General features: G+C 48.0%; 1 protein-coding gene across 9 annotated transcripts in view; it reads left to right on the forward strand.

Moving 5' to 3' along the window:
* Hsf1 (heat shock transcription factor 1) overlaps positions 1-16,898 on the forward strand; it is a 25,088-nt gene extending 8,190 nt beyond the window's left edge. The window contains exons 2-14 of one of the 9 annotated variants that reach the window (XM_005395870.2): positions 11,237-11,345; positions 11,682-11,818; positions 12,073-12,197; positions 13,530-13,605; positions 13,679-13,740; positions 13,840-13,936; positions 14,045-14,181; positions 14,288-14,560; positions 15,052-15,135; positions 15,852-15,957; positions 16,043-16,108; positions 16,181-16,250; positions 16,327-16,897. In XM_005395870.2, the coding sequence (XP_005395927.1) occupies positions 11,237-11,345; positions 11,682-11,818; positions 12,073-12,197; positions 13,530-13,605; positions 13,679-13,740; positions 13,840-13,936; positions 14,045-14,181; positions 14,288-14,560; positions 15,052-15,135; positions 15,852-15,957; positions 16,043-16,108; positions 16,181-16,250; positions 16,327-16,532 (1,548 nt within the window). In that variant the 3' untranslated portion in view covers positions 16,533-16,897. Of the gene's footprint in view, positions 1-11,236; positions 11,346-11,681; positions 11,819-12,072; positions 12,198-13,529; positions 13,606-13,678; positions 13,741-13,839; positions 13,937-14,044; positions 14,182-14,287; positions 14,561-15,051; positions 15,136-15,851; positions 15,958-16,042; positions 16,109-16,180; positions 16,251-16,326 lie in introns of all 9 variants that reach the window. The other 8 variants (XM_005395871.2, XM_005395875.2, XM_005395872.2 and 5 more) reach the window with 8 other exon arrangements.

Genomic DNA, 16,898 nt, shown 5'->3' on the forward strand with positions numbered 1-16,898 from the left:
AAAAAAAAAAAAAAAAACATTTGAATAAAGAATAAAGTGTAGACTTTCTTAAGGTGTCCAGTGAACTTTGACGGATACACTATACAAATAAAGTTTCTGTAACAGAGAAACTGGATGTGGGATATATGGACTATCTTCCCAACTTTCTCTAAATTTATAAGTACTCTAGAATTGAAAGATTAGCCAGGTGTGGTAGTGCACACCTGTAATCCCACCACTCAGGAGACCGAGGCAGGAGGATCGTTACGAGTTCAAGGCCACCTGGGCTACAAAGTGAGCTCAAGGCCAAGCTGAACTGCATACTGAGACCCTGTCTCAAAAAAGACAAAAAAAAAAAATACATTTAGAATTGAAATATTGTTTTTTAAGGTCACTGATATGGATTAATCATAGATTAGAAAGTTTAGCAGAAAAGATCACTGAATGAGAAATACAACAGAAAGAACCCACAGTGACACTGAGAGACAAACATTAGCGTAGCCTCAGTGGGATAATCATACATGCAATTTAACAAAACTGAAGTTCCAAGGAAAAGGAGGGAAGAGAATGTTTATATAAATAACAGCTAAACCAGGCGTGGTGGCACACACCTGTCATCCCAGCACTGAAGGGGCTGAAGCAGGAAGCAAGATTTGAGGCCAGCCTGGGCAATATAGTGAGTTCAAGTGCCGCCTAAACTACACAGTGAGACCCTGTTCAGAAAAACACAAAAATAACTAAACTCATCACATCAACAGAGAAAAAGAAAGAAAATTATATGACCATCTCAACAGTGGGAGAAAGAATACTTGACAAAATCCAACATTCCTTGATGAAAACTCAACAAGGTAGGAGAAAGGAGACAAGGATAGCAGTCTTACTAGGTAATGGCCCCACTCCAGAAAGAATTTGGGGGTTTCCAAGTAAGGTCACACTCTGAGGTGGTGAGAGTTAGGACTTGAACATGCATTTTTTTTGGTAGTAGGGGACAGCCTATAACACTAAAATACAGTATCATCCAGCCTACAAACACAACAGGAAAATCTCAGTTCACATGAGAAAAGACCAAAATGCCAACAGCAGAGAAGGCATAGCTATTACAATTACAGACAGTGACACTAAAGCAGCTCTTATAAAAATGCAAGAAGCCAGGCATACATGGTGGTACACACCTGTAATCACAGTACTGTGGAAGGTTGGGGCAGGCAGAGCCCAAGTTTGAGCCCACCTGAACAATTCAGTGATACAGCTAGCAAGACCCTATCTCAAAATAAAACTTAAAAAAATAAAGGCTGGGGATGTAGCTTAGTGTGAAGGCTGTGGGTTCAATCCTCTGTTTAAAAAAAAAAAGCTCCAAGAAGCAAGGTAAATATGAAGAAAATCTTGCTGCATACCACATGCCTGGAACCCCCTATCAGGAGACTGAGGCAGAAAGATCACAAATTTGAACATAGCTTGGGCAACTTAGCAAGACTGTGTCTCAGAATTTGTTTTTGTTTTAAATTAGATTTTAGAGGTACATTTTATGTGTACATTCATATACATAAGATTACATTCATCATAGAGAATTTGTACCTGTGCATATCATAACTTGATTCTTTGTTTTTTCCCATTCCCCTACCCTCCTTTCAACGCTTCATTCCTTCCCCATTTATAAAAGCTTTGTTGTTTATTTTTGAGACAGGGACTCACTATGTAGTTCAGGCTAGTCTTGAACTCACTGGAGCCCAGGCTAACCTTGAACTCTCAGGGATTCTCCTGCTTCAGCTTCCCCAGTGTTAGGATTACAAGCATGCACCACCATGCCTGACTTCAGAATTTGTTAAAAGAGAGTTGGGACTGGAGGTGTAGTGTGGTAGTAAAATGCCTCTTGGTTCAATCCCCCATCCCACCACCAAAGAAAAGAGTCCTAACAAGAAAATATAGCTAACAAATACAGAACACTGGACAGGGTCACCAACAAGATGGAGGTGATAAAGGAAAATCAGAGATAAAGGAAAGTGCCCCCATGTAATGGCTGAGGAGAAACCAGACTGAACCTCAGGGACATGGGTAACAATTCCAGAGGTCTCAGCGTATCATTGGTGGCCTAAAAGAGTGAAAAAATGAAGAAACAATGACCGAAAACCTGCAAAGTAGGCAAACTACACCAAGATACATCATAACCAAATCTCTAGAGACAAACTAAAATGTCTGAAAGCATCCAGAGGACAGAACATAGCCCTGCAAGCCAGGAATGACTCCTGCAACTACACATCTCCCATCCAAAACCAGGGATCCAGAAGGAAAGGTATAAAGAAAAAGGATTGCCCTCAGAATTCTATATCTCTTTTTTTTTTTTTTTAAACTGGGAATTGAACTCAGGACCTCACACTTGCCAGGCAGGTGCTGTGCCGCTGAGCTATATTCCCGGCCCTTTATATTTCAGTGAAAAGGTACTGGCTATAAAGGTGAAATAAACGTATCCTTAAATCAAAGAAAACTAGAAAAATACGTTGCCGGCAGATCTACTTTGAAAGAACGGCAATTTCCTTTCCCTTCTGCTGTCACACTGGGGTACTTTCTGCTGCTCTATCAACAAGTTCTCTGACTTGCCTATCTCAACTCCATCTTGCTGCTGACCTGTCCAGTGTTGTTCTGTATTTGTTAGTTACAGTTTCTCGCTGAGACTCTATTTTTTGATGGTGGTGGTGATGTTACTGGGGATTCAACCAAGAGGAATTCTACCGCTGAGCTTCACGCCCCCAGTCTCCGCCCCATTTTTAAGTTCTTCAGCCAGAAGGTTAATGATACCATATAGAAACTTTAAGAAGGAGAATCAATAGCAGCAGTAACTACCTACATATGAAAGGGAATCTTTTTTTTAGTTGTGTAAGCTAAATATGTATAATATGTAGGAGGTTAAAACTACAATATACAATAGTGTTGAATAGATGTAATATATAAAATAACCACACATAAAGTGGGAGGTAAGGAGTCACCGAAGTATGGCCCATGAGAATAAAGTTTTATTGGAGAACATTGTAGTTGGCTCCAGTGATGGTTCAGCTATCATAGCATCCTGGTGCTTATCTTCAGGTAACCCTTGTGTACTAGCTTTACACTGTGGCACAGTGTCCACACCATTCACTTTAACTCCATTCACTGGTTACGTGGGCCATGCATCATCTCACACCATCTTAGGAAGAAGGGTGGGTATAGCACAATGAGATGATTTAAGAGAGAGCACATTCACATAGCTTTTTTTGTTCTATTTTATTATTGTTAATCTTTTACTGTACCTAGTATATAAATTAAACTATCACAGCTATGTATGTATGTACAGGAAAACATGGTAACTGTGGTTTCAGACATCCACTGCATGGCTTGAGAGGCAACCACTGTACAACCAAATACTAACCAGAAGAAAGGTAGAATGGCTATATTAATGTCAAAGTAGATCTAAGAGCAAAAAAACTTACCATTGTTAAAGAGGGACATTATATTGGGTCTGGGAGTGTAGCTCAGTGGCAGAGTGGGTATTTAACATGTGAGGCCCTGGATTCTATTCCTGGCACTGCAAAGAGAGAGGAGGGGTTATTATGGCTTCTGTCTAGATGTCCCTCTGAGGCCTCATGCAGTGCTAGGTGGGGGTTTTCAGAGGTGGCTGCATCTAGAGTATGTGACGTTGAGATTAAAGGTATGTGGTTACTAAATTAGTCCACTTACAGGTTTGGTGTAGGTCTGGGTGTTAATAAGGGGAAGGCCCATCCTGAGTGTTATTGATAGCTGCCCTAAGAGCATGTGACCTGAATAGAATCTAAGGGACAGAAAGAGGGCTGCTGTTGTCATCGTTTATTGCTTGCTGATTCGCTACTTCACTGCTTTGCTGCCTTCTGCCTGCCATGAACTGTTTCTCCTCTGCAATGCCCTTCTGCCATGCCACTGTGACTTAGAGCCAGCCAACTATTGAACTGAAACTTCTACAAACTGTGAGTTACAATAAACTTTTCCTCTTCTAATTTTGGGTATGAAGTATTTTGTCTCAGCAACTAGAAAAGTAACTAAGACAGAGGTTTTATATAATAAAGAGTGGATACCTCAAGGTGATACAATAATCCTGAATATGTCTATCTAACAACAAAGCATACATGGAGCAAAAAAATGGTTAAAATTGAAAAGGGAAACATCTGCAGTTATAGTCACAATTGTCAACATTGATCTCTTAGTGATCAGTTGCAGTTGAGAGAATTTCAGAGAAGAAATTCTTTTCATAGATGATTTAAATAATACACCAATCAACTTGGCCTGCAGACATCAGTAAATGGTCTACCAGCCAGATCAGAGCCCAGCTTCTCAAGCACTCACAGAACATGTACCAGCTCAGAGTGTCCTGGGCCATGAAGTAAGTATCAGATTTAAAGGAACTGAAATTGCCGGGCATGGTGGTGCACACCTGTAATCCCAGCACTTGGGAGGCTGAGGCAGGAGGATCATTGCAAGTTTGAGACCTACAAAGTGAGCTCCGGGCCAGGCTGAACTGCATAGTGAGATCTCATCTCAAAAAGACCCAAAAAAAGGAACAAATAATACAAAAATCTGTTTTGTGACCATAAAGAAGTTAACTTAGGAATCTGTCATTAACCACCTGACAGCAGGGAAATCTCCAGACATTAAAACAATGCTTAGAGAGAAATTGTTCCATTAAATGACTGTTTTAGAAAAGAAGGATGAGCCAGGCATGCTGGCACACAGCTGTAGTCCCAGCACTCAGGATACTGAGGCAGGAAGATCGCCATGAGTTCAAGGCCAGCCTGGGCTACATAGTGAGTTCAGGGCCAACCTGAACTACACAGCAAAACCCTGTCTCAGGAAAAAAAAGAGTGGCTTACACATCACTGAAAAAGTTTAAAAAGAAAACAAAAAGGTGCAGTGGCACACACCTGTAACCCCAGGTGCCCAGGAGAATGAGCCAGGAGGATCCCTTGAGTCCATAAATTCAGTACCAGTGTGGGCAACACAGTGAAGCCTCATCTCAAAATACAAAAGAAACAAACAGGAAAAAAAAAAAAAAAGTAAATACAAAGCCAGCAGAAAAAGTAAAGACAACAGAAGAAATCAGCGAAATTTAAAACAGTAACAAAGAAGAACCCCACAGTTGATTCTTTAAAAAACTGATGAACTCATAGCATGAATGAGAAGATACAAATTACTATCAGGAAGTAAAGAAGTATCACTATGGACACTGCAGAATGTGAGCCAATGAGGAAGTAACTGAAAACAGTTCTGCTTGTGGATTTTGCAACTTGGATGAAATAGACCTCCTTCAGTTACTTAAAAACCATAAACTAGAGGCTGAGGCAGGAGGATTGTTGCGAGTTTGAGACCAGCCTGGGCTACAAAGTGAGCTCAAGGTCAGCCTGAACTGCATAGCGAGACCTTGTCGCAAAAAAAAACCATAAACTATTGGTCTCCCCCAGGATGAAATAGCAACCTGAAAAGACCTAAAACAATTGGACTCCCAGTTATAAATCTTCCATAAGAGACATGACCAAGCCCAAATGCGTTCACTGGTGAATTCCAACCATTAAAAAATAAATAGCACCAGTTTCTAAAATCTTTCCAGAAATTAGCAGAGAACTATATATTTCACTGTTTATTTTATGAGGCTGGCATTACCCTAAGATCAAAATTAGCAAAAATAGTCCAAAAAAACACAGCTCAATGTCCTTCATAATATTTTCCACACAATGTAAGCAAATCAGCTCAGCATTGTATAAAGAGTAGTGTCACAAAGTTTAACAAAATTAGAAATTTATGGCATAAAAAAAAACTAATAATAGCAAGAAACTTCAACCTGATGTACAAATGTTTACAAAAAGGGGTCTGCATATAGCAACAATGAAAGATTATTTTCTCTCCGATCATGACAAAGCAGTGCATTTTCAGTAGTCCTGTTCAACATTGTCCTGGATTCTTATCAGAGATACTAAGATAAGAAAAAGAAAGAAAAGGCCTATATACTGGATAGGAATAAGCAAAACTATCCATATTTACAAATAACATGATTGACTACAGAGAAAATTCCAAGTTACAAAAGTATTCCTAGAACTAACGAATGAGTTTTGCTAGCTCATTAGATACAAGGTCAACACACAAATCTATTTTATTTCTACATACTAGCAATGAACAATGGGAAATCATGTTTAAAAAAATAACTGTTTACAATTACTCAAACAAAAATCAAATACAGTTGTCTCACTTTTCCTAGGGGATTACTTTCAGGATCCCCTTGAATACCAAAATTCAAGCATGCACAAGTCCTCTGCACAAAAGAGGTGTAATAAGCTGGGTGTGGTGGTGAACACCTTATAATCTCAGCACTCTGGGAGACTGAGACAAGATTGCAGGTTCAAGCCTAGCCTACACAACTTAGTGAGACTGTCTCAAAATTTTAAAAGGTCTGAGGATATAACTTACTATGACGACCCTCCATTCAAATTCCAGGTCCAAAAAGAAGGAAAAAAAGCCAGTATAGTATTTACATATAGCTTCTGCACATCTTCCTGTAGACTTCACATCATCTCTAGATGATTTATGATACATAATACAACGTAAATGCTGTGTAAACAGCGGTACTATATTGTTTAAAGAATGTCAAAAAATCTCTACTTGCTTAGTTCTGATACATTTTTTTTTTAAATCTACAGGTGGTTGAATCTGCAGGTGTGAATTTTTTTAGTATTTTTTTTCCAGCCCTTTCTCTTTCTCCTGTTATGGATCCTGATGCAATTAATGGTTCCCCACATTCTTTTGATACTCCATTCTTTGTTCTGTTTCTGTTGTTTAGATTGTATAATCTTTATCAGTAGATTTTCATGCTTTCTGAGTTTTCTCTGCTGTTCACTTCCATCAAGCTACCAATGAACTATTCATGTCGCTTTTTCTACAAGAATTTCCATAAGAACTGGGCATGGTGGCACACGCCTATAATCTCAGCACATTGGGAGGCTGAGGCAGAAGGATTGCCGTGAGTTCAAGGCCAGTCTGAACTATAAAACAAGACCCTGTCTCACCCACACAAAAAAATTTATCCGTGAGAACCCTCTTTATTTTCTCTATTTGGTGGTACTTTTGGTGTTCCTTTTAAACACAGTTTTCTTCAGTTTTTTGAAAATATTTACAAAGACATTTGATGCCTTTTTTAATCTAATGTCTTGTGTCTGCCTCTCACAGATGATTTCTGCTCCCCGTTCCCCTGTGCATGGGTTACACTTTCCTGTTTTTGTACACACGTTGTGTATTTTATTGAAGACTTGCACATTTTAGCTAGTATATTTGTAGGGCTTCAAATGCCTGTCCCCTTCTCCTGTGCCTGTTTCTGTCCTGTTTCCTGCTGGCTACAGAGGCTCACACCCAGCCCTCAAGCTTCAGTAATTACTGCCCGGTTACTGCGGGGGGTTTTTTATTGTTGCTTTTTGTTTCCATTTTGTTTTTTGTCTTTTTGAGACAGGGTTTCGCTATGCAGTTCAGGCTGGCCTTGAGCTCACTTTGCAGCCCAGGCTGGTCTCAGACTCGCAATGATCCTCCTGCCTCAGCCTCCCGAGTGCTGGGATTACAGGCGTGCACCGCCACACCCTGCCAGTGTTGTTTTTTTTGCAGTACCCTTGAGTACACAGTTGGGACAGTTGAGTCTAGTTAAAGGTGATCCCTGATGAGGGGCTTGGTTACATTTGGTTTGGGGCTGAGGTGGTTGGGCTCCTGGGGGTTTGGGGGGGGTCGCGTAATGGGATTGTTGATTGAGCAGTGGCCATTTCAACTCAGTCTTAGGCTCTGTCCAGCCAAGCAGACTGGTGTAGGATTTGGTGTCTTCTGATTCAGAGCTGTGGTTATGAGCAATGAAAGATCTGAGCTTTCCCACACCTTTCCACAGGAAGCGAGCTCTTTAAGGAAGAACAGAGCACTCCTGCTCCCCTAGGTAAAGGCAGGGAGCCACTAGGCTGGGCACTGTCCTTAGCTTGATGCTCCCAGCAAGGGTATCCCACCCGATATGCCAGTTGGCGTGAGGCAGATGGCAACCCAGTGTTACCAGTTGCTGGGCCTAGAGTGGAGTTTCTCATCTAGGGGCAAGGCTGGAGCTGGGGAAGGACCTGCCCTGGCAGCCACACTTGTCCCAGGGGATGAACCTGGCTGTCTGCCCCCACTAGTGGTATCCCTAAGCCTTAGGGGGAACTGGGGTGGGGGCACTTTACCTGGCCACTGACTTTTGGCCTGGGGCTACAGTGACTGGGAGAGTGGGTGTTGGCTGTCTTACAGTTGCAGTGGACTTCACTGAGTAAACGTTCATTTGTTAGGCACTTTAGAACAATTTCCTGAGCCTCTCAAGTGTTATAATAAGCTCCGTGGAAAGTGCTCCACAGACTTCTCACATTGCATTCCAAAGGTAGAATCAAAGTGTAGCTTTTCTACGTACTAATTCCTGACTGGCACTGTTTTTCCCTCAATGGGCCACTGCCTCTCAGCAGGCCTCTGTGGCTGCTGACACCCTAGGCCAGTGGTGATGAACCTATGGCACATTCCACAAGGGTGTTTATCATTGAAAGCGCTAAGCCAGGCGTGGTGGCACACGCCTGTAATCCCAGCACTTGGGAGGCTGAGGCAGGAGGATCATTGTGAGTTCAAAACACAGCCTGGGGTGCAAAATGAGCTCAATGCCAGCCTGAACTGCATAGTGAGACCCTGTCTCAAGAAAAAAAAAAGGGGGGGGGGAATGTTTGAATAAAGAATAAAGTGTAGACTTTCTTAAGGTGTCCAGTGAACTTTGGCAGATACGCTATACAAATAAAGTTTCTGTAACAGAGAAACTGGATGTGGGATATATGGACTATCTTCCCATCTTTCTTTAAATTTGTAAGTACTCTAGAATTGAAAGATTAGCCAGGCGTGGTGGTCCACACCTATAATCCCAGCACTTGGGAGGCTGAGGCAGGAGGATCCTTGCGAGTTCGAGACCAGCCTGGGCTGCAAAGTGAGCTCAAGGCCAGCCTGAACTGCACAGTGAGACCCTGTCTCAAAAAGAAAAAAAAAAAAAAAGAAAGAAAGCTCTAAAAACATTTGCCATTACTACTCTAGGCCCTGGTTGCTTAAAAGGTTCTCTCTTTGGTTTTTGTGTTTGGCGTTTCCATCATAAAATGTCAAGGTAGCTGGGCATGGTGGTGCACAGCTGAAATACATAGTGTCTCAAAAAAACAAAGTAAAAAAAAAAAAAAAAAGTAAAATGTCAAAGTGTGATCCCTTTTAATTATTCCTACTTGGAGTTTCTTTCATTTTTTGGATATTCTTTGTAAGATTTGAGAAGGGATTGACCTTTTTTTTCAAGACAGGGTCTCACTGTGTAGTTTTTTCTTTTTGTTCTTGTTTTTTTATTGAGACAGGGTTTTGCTGTGCAGTTCACGCTGGTCTTGAACTCATTTTGTAGTCTAGGTTGGCCTTGGACTCTTGGTGATCCTCCTGCCTCACCCTCCTGAGTGCTGGTATTACAGGTGTACGTCACCACATGGCTTTCCTAACTAACTCTCTATTTTTTGTTGGTAGCTCCTGTAATATTCAGTTAACTCAGTTTGGACCAGAAGTTGCTTAAATGCCTAGAGCCAGTGAGTCTCTGCATTTACGGTTCATCTTGAACACTGAGCCTGCTTATACTAGGCCCCAGGATTAGCAGAGGTCAGCACTCAGGACACTTCTGGGTCTCTCCCAGGCATATGTACAACTTTACAAATATATGTGGCCTCTAGGTTCTCAGGAATTCTCAGAGCTTTTCAGGACTCTAGTGATCCCTCTTTCATCAGCTTTTCCTTTTAAATTTTCTGGTTGCCCTCTGTTAACATTGCAGCAGCCACAGCCTTTTAAAATTGCCTCTTGGTCAGGGATGTAGCTCAGTGGCATAAACACTGCCTGGCAAGTGCAAGGTCCTGAGTTTAATTCCCGGTACCAAAAAAAAAAAAAAAAATTAAACTATTAAAAAAATAAAATTGCCTTTTGCTGGGCATGGTGGTGCATGCCTGTAATCCCAGCACTCGGGAGGCTGTGGCAGGAGGGTCGAAATTTAAGGCCCGCCCAGGCTACACAGTAAGTTCAGGGTCAACCTGAATTACACAGACCCTGTCTCAAAAAACCAAACTGAATGAATGCATGCATGCAAGCCAAACATCCTTGCACTTAGAATCTTCTTCCAGGGAGTTGCCTGATACCAAGAGCCCTCTGTAATGGGTCCTGAAGGAGCTGTAGCCATTGGCTTTCATGGCTGCAGGAGAGGAGTGCAGCCAGGGCAGACCACTACCATGCAGCTCTCTTCTGAGAGAGGCAGAGAGATTCACCCTTATTGCAGCTGTTTTTTTGGTGCCTTCTCAGATACCCGGAAGAGTTGACAGCAGTTCTTACTAATTTTCTCCCTGCTGCTTTGAAACCTTCCACTGCTGTTTCCACTCTGCTTTGTGCCTATGCTCATTTTTGGTTTTTTTGTTGACTTTTTTTGGTTTTTCCCAGTACCGGGAATCGAACTCATGACCTTGCGCTTGCCAGGCAGGCGCTGTGCCGCTGAGCTAAATCCCCAGCCCTGTTATGCTTATTTTTGTGCTTGTGTTGGAAAGCAGCTCTGGTGCTAACCCAGCACCGCTAAACTGTCTGTTTTCTTCTGCCCACATCATAGTTCCCGCCCTTAATAGGGAGATCCCTGCTTTACTGTCCCTTACTGATTGATTCCTGGGCTCAGGTACCACCAAAGAGCTGCCATCCCCTCTCACTGTGTGGCCCTGCCCACCCCTCCATCCATGACTCCTCCCTTGAGCCACCATGATTGAGTTCAGGAAAGGCTGCACATGCAGGGCTTGACAGTCTGTAGTCCTGTTTCATGTGCCCGCAGAATGAGGTTGCATTTCTGGGCATTACTGTATCTTCCTCCAGAGTAGCAGAGATTTGGTCCGATTTCCTTGGATATCTTAGTTTGAGATCTTAGCTGTTCTCAAGGAAAATTTGGTGAATAAGCTAAATGCCAGTTCCCTAGAGCATGGGGCCAGAGTGCTGTGGGCTTTTCATGAATGTAATCACAGCACGCAGGAACCACAGGGCAAGAGAATTTGTCTCTGGCTGTGTGGCCTCCATCGCCCAGCCCTGGGCCTCTTGGACAGGAGACAGGCCAGGATCCCAGGGGTAAGTGCTGCCTTATGCCAGCCTCAGGTTAACTGTCTGCTACACACAGCTTCCATGTGTCTCCTGACAGAGTGGGAACAGCTTCCACGTGTTTGACCAGGGCCAGTTTGCCAAGGAAGTGCTGCCCAAGTACTTCAAGCACAACAACATGGCCAGCTTCGTGCGGCAGCTCAACATGTGTGAGTATAGGGTAGGGTGTGCAGCAGAGGCCTGCGTTCAGTTGGCCCTGTTGTGGGAGGTGAGCCCTGGCCTGGCTTGCCTTGGGGCTGGGGTGGAATGCCATTCCTGGGGTGGGAGGGCTCTGAGGGGTAAACCTGGGGGCCTTATGGGGGAGCCTCTCTCCCACACAAGGCGTGGAACTGGAGACCAGGATGCAGCTCAGAGGTGGAGCACTTGTGTAGTATAGGAGGAGCTGTGTGGGGATGGGGTTCCCCTCAGGTCGAGACCACCCAGTCCAATGGGTGTGGACTCTGACCTCTGCCCTCATGTGGACCTTCCCTCCCCTATGTATGCAGACGGCTTCCGGAAAGTGGTCCACATTGAACAGGGTGGACTGGTCAAACCGGAGAGGGATGACACTGAGTTCCAGCACCCATGCTTCTTACGTGGTCAGGAGCAGCTCCTGGAGAACATCAAGAGGAAAGTGACAAGTGTGAGTCCCCAACCTTGGACTCCCTACAGGCTGTGTGTGGAGCAGCGTCCACACAGTATGCCCCTGAACCATACCTTCCTACACCCCCCCACCCACCCACACATACACTTAGCACTCTCCAGCCTTCACATTGACAGGCCCATGGCTCCTCCCACTGCATCCCAGGTCTCCCTCTCCCTGGGATCCACTGCAGCATGGGAGCCACCATGTTCCAGTGCCACCTCAGAGACTCTTGCTCCTCACCCTCAACCCAGGTGTCCACCCTGAAGAGTGAGGACATAAAGATCCGCCAGGACAGTGTCACCAAGCTGTTGACAGATGTGCAGCTGATGAAGGGGAAGCAGGAGTGTATGGACTCCAAGCTCCTAGCCATGAAGCAGTAGGTCCCATGGCTTGGGAGGGATAAGGAGGCCCACCCCTACCCATCCCTGCAGAGGGCTGCTCTCCAACCTTCCCCAGCCCCACTTGCCACGGCCTTTGTGGCAAAAGCTCTTGAACTTGCAAGTCTCTAAGTCTAGAACACTCCTAGGTAATGCCCACTGCCTTTACTTTCCATTCTCCTGCTGAGCCATGCTTCTGTCCTGGGAAGGTCAGTCTTGCCCTGGTTGCTGTGCCCACAGGCAAGCTGGCATTTGGCCCCTCCCTGAGGGCCGGGGCTGTCAGGAGGCTGACTCCAATCGCTAGCATCACCTGGCACAAGGTAGCACCATTCTCAGATGCCTCCTCACGGGCCTATGTGCAGAAGGCAGTTCAGGTTCTTTGTAGAAACCCTGTGGCCACTACGTGACTTGCCTGTGGCCCCTCGGGCAGGACTTGGGTTCTTGGGAATTCCTTGACAGCAGCCTAGCACATGAATGGCGCTAAGAAACAGGCAGGGCCACCCCTAGTAAATCAGGTCTCCTCCCACTGACTTTGGGATCCTGAGAGGTCCCCGCCCTTGGCTCAGTGTGGCAGGTCCTTATGGCCCCTATGTGTTAGAGGAATCCCTGGTGCTCAGACTCCCCACACCAGGGTCTAGCAGAACCCACTGGCTTTGGGTTCGAAGTCAGGCCAGGGGGATAAATGTGGCCATTTCCCAGGGTGTGGGAACAAAGGTTGGTTCAGAGCTTTGTTGGGCTAGCCCACCAGAGTGGCAGGGATGAATTATGGTTACCTGGGTGGTGGCAAAAGTGCTCAGGTAACTCATCCCCGCCAACAAAGCCACCCCAACCCTGGTGAGGGGCCCTGGGCCCCCCATAAGCCATGTATCACTGTGGCCCAAAAGGCCTGGGCTCTTCTAGAGCCCATCTCTTAGGCTCAGTGGGGGCAGGTGGCTGAGGCTGGGACACAGCTCCGGGAAGATCCTGGGAGGGCCAGCCAGCATTGTGCCAGGATCTTGATGTGTACCAGGCAAGGCCTACCCTGGTTATGCCTTACCCTCAGCCTTTCCACCCCACCGTGGTTTTTTGTGTCCCCTAGAAACACAGTGGGGTGGGCTGGGGATGTGGCTCAGTGGTAGAGTTCTTGCCTTGCATGCATAAGGCCCTGGGTTCAAGTCCTAGCATCACAAAAAAAGAAAAAGAAACACAATGGGGCCGAGAGGGGGATTGGTACCAGCAAGACCCCCAGCGGCAGTCTTGTCTCCTATGCCTTTACCTCCCTGGGTTTGAGGGAGGTCTGTGGAGCCCTGCCCAGCTCCTGAAACAGGGCCCCACTGACCCATGTGTCACAGCGAGAATGAGGCCCTATGGCGAGAAGTGGCCAGCCTGCGGCAAAAGCATGCCCAGCAGCAGAAAGTCGTCAACAAGGTAAGGCAGAGCTGGTAGCAGGTGGGTCCCTCCACAACTGGGCCAGAGTGACAGTGTCCTCTCTGCCCCACAGCTCATTCAGTTCCTGATCTCGCTGGTGCAATCAAACCGGATCCTGGGGGTGAAGAGAAAGATGTGAGGCACTGGGGATGTCTGCGCCCTCCTCCCAGGCCTGGGTATCCTTGCCTCTTCCGTTGCATCTGGCAGGCAGCTAACCCTACTCTTCTCCTGCAGCCCCCTGATGTTGAGTGACAGCAGTTCAGCACACTCTGTGCCCAAGTATGCCCGACAGTACTCCCTGGAACGTGTCCATGGCCCAGGCTCGTACCCGGTAAGCATCCAACCAGAGGGCACAGCCACAAGGTGTGCAGGACACTGTGGGACTATGCTGCCACAGGCCACAGACACATCTACATGTGGCCACTGCCTCTGATTGCAGGCTTCATCCCCGGCCTACAGTGGTTCCAGCCTCTATGCGCCAGACTCCGTCACCAGCTCGGGACCCATAATCTCCGATATCACGGAGCTGGCTCCCACCAGCCCTTTGGCCTCCTCAGGCAGGAGCATAGACGAGAGGTGGGCCGTGTCACTAGCCCTCTTGTCCTGTGGGCCCAGGGCAGAGTTGGGAGTGGTGGAGCCAGGAGCCAGCTGGGGCTCTTCCTGACATCCCCACTGTGTCCAGGCCCCTATCCAGCAGCCCTTTGGTGCATGTCAAGGAGGAACCCCCCAGCCCACCTCGCAGCCCCCGGGTGGAGGAGGCCAGTCCCGGGCACCCGTCCTCTGTAGACACTCCCTTGTCCCCGACCGCCCTCATCGACTCCATCCTGCGGGAGACCGAGCCTGCCCCTGCCACCTCAGCCACAGCTGTAGTCACCACTGACGCTAGAGGCCACGCCCCCTCACCCATACCCCCTTCTGCCTCTGAGAAGTGCCTCAGCGTAGCCTGCCTGGACAAGTGAGTACTGCTCCTGTGCATGTAGCTTGGGCCTTTGCTGGGACTGTCCTGGAGGGCTAGCACAGGGTGGCGAGTAAGGCAGGACCTGCAGGGTCCATGGGCACAGTTTGCTGAGGGTGAGTGGGACAGACCCAAGTCCTGCACTCACATAAAAACCTCAGGGTTTGAGGCTGAGGGGAGATGAGTACCACCCAGATTACCACAGTCCCCCTTCCACAGAAGCCAAGGGTACATGGCAGGGCCCCATTTTCCTAGGACCCCCAGCCTTCTGGGCCACCTTGCTGCTGCCATTAGTCCTCTTGCAACAAAGCACAGGGTCCTAGTGTCTGTGATGCTGTACAAACTGGGGCAGGATATGGGGAGTGAAGGCTCATCTTGAGCACCCCTCAGGCCCTGCCCCAGAGGCTGAGTAAGCTAGGGTAGTGGGCACAGTCCCCTCCCCCAGCCTCTGCCTGCAATGGGGCGGGGGCTCTTGTCTTTGTATCTTGCAGTTTGGCTCGCACTCCACAGATGTCTGGGGTCGCCCGCCTCTTCCCCTGCCCCTCTTCCTTTCTGCATGGCCGAGTCCAGCCAGGGTTAGCGCTGCCCCCAATGGGGAGGGAGGAGGGCTCTGCCAGAGCTCGGGCCCCTCCTGTAGCCACGGACCAGATCCCGACCTGGGTATAGCGTGCTCACCATGCTTGGTGGAGGGTGCCCAGGGGACAGCCTCTCAGGCTCTGCATCTTCACCAACTTCCCTTGGCATAGGCCAGGCTGTGACTGAACAATCTTCCATCTGACCTGGCCATCAATGCAGGCAGGATGTAGGGTGGCTTGCTGAGCTTCCCCCTTGGGGTGGGTTGGGCCCTGAGGCACTTCCACAGCAAGCATAGCTGCCGACCTCACGGCCCAGCTGTGCCCAGTGGCCTAGGGCATTCTAAGTCACAGCAGAGCCAGGGGAAGGGGCAGACCCAGCCCCACTGAGCACAGCCCTCCCTCCCTCCTTGCTGTCTTCCAAGTTCAATGGAAAAACCTCTTTGGGCCTGAAAAGCTCCGTCCCCCTCCCATTTCTAGAACTGACCCCCCCACCCCCGCCAGCTGTTCTGACCAGCGCCACATGCGCACGACACACACACACACACACACACACACACACACACACACACACACGGAGTCCCCCATCCCTGAGTCCCATGCTGGCTGTATAGAGAGGCCCACCTGGGGGTGCTGCCAAGGGGAGCCCTTCCCCCAAAGGAGCATGTCTGGGTTGAGGGGCCTAGGCCGCTGGTTTACCTGCCCTCACCTTGGGCCAGGAATGAGCTCAGTGACCACTTGGATGCCATGGACTCCAACCTGGACAACCTGCAGACCATGCTGACCAGCCATGGCTTCAGCGTGGACACTAGTGCCCTGCTGGACGTGAGTCTGCCCCACTCTGCCTGCCCTGCCCTACCTGGCCACTGGCCAGCCCTGACTTCCCTCCCTCCCTCCCTCCCTCCCACAGCTGTTCAGCCCCTCCGTGACCATGCCTGACATGAACCTGCCTGACCTTGACAGCAGCCTGGCCAGCGTGCGTAGGCGGGCAGGGTGGGGGGCAGAGGGGCCTCACATCAGCCTTCATGGTACCCCTTCCAACCCATAGATTCAAGAGCTCCTGTCTCCCCAGGAACCCCCTAGACCTCTTGAGGCAGAGAACAGCAGCCCCGACTCAGGTGAGCAAGCCCTGTGCCAACTCCCCACCCTTTCTCCTCCCTCCTTCCCACCCCACACCTGACCCCTGCCCCACAGGGAAGCAGCTGGTGCACTACACGGCGCAGCCCCTGTTCTTGCTGGACCCAGATGCTGTGGACACAGGGAACAGCGAGCTGCCTGTCCTCTTTGAGCTTGGGGAGGGCTCCTACTTCTCCGAGGGGGATGACTACACGGATGACCCTACAATCTCCCTGCTGACAGGCTCTGAAGCCCCCAAAGCCAAGGACCCCACTGTCTCCTAGAGACCCCAGAAAGAGGCAGGCTGGCTTGTGGCCTGCCCCCCATCCCAGGACAGGCACATAGTCCTGGGGTGCCCTGGATCAGCTTCTAGAGCCCCAATAGGGGCACGGCAAAGGGACTTGGGGCTGGGCAGTGCCTCCGGTCTGGTGAGGGTCCAGAGGCCTGCACACTCACTGCCCTTCCCCAGCCTGGGAGTCCTGGTTTGGTTGGGGCTTCACAGCCACTCTTTGGACTGACCCTGCAGGTTGTTTATAGAATTGTATTTTGGATTTTTTACATGAGGGTCCCCCTTCCCTTTCACAGAGAAATATATAAACACAGACGGACAGAAAAGAGTGATAGTAATCTATAAATGGACAAGCTCTGTG

This window comes from Chinchilla lanigera, unplaced genomic scaffold (genome assembly GCF_000276665.1).
Source record: "Chinchilla lanigera isolate Chin_1 unplaced genomic scaffold, ChiLan1.0 scaffold00053, whole genome shotgun sequence".
Lineage (NCBI taxonomy): Eukaryota > Metazoa > Chordata > Mammalia > Rodentia > Chinchillidae > Chinchilla > Chinchilla lanigera.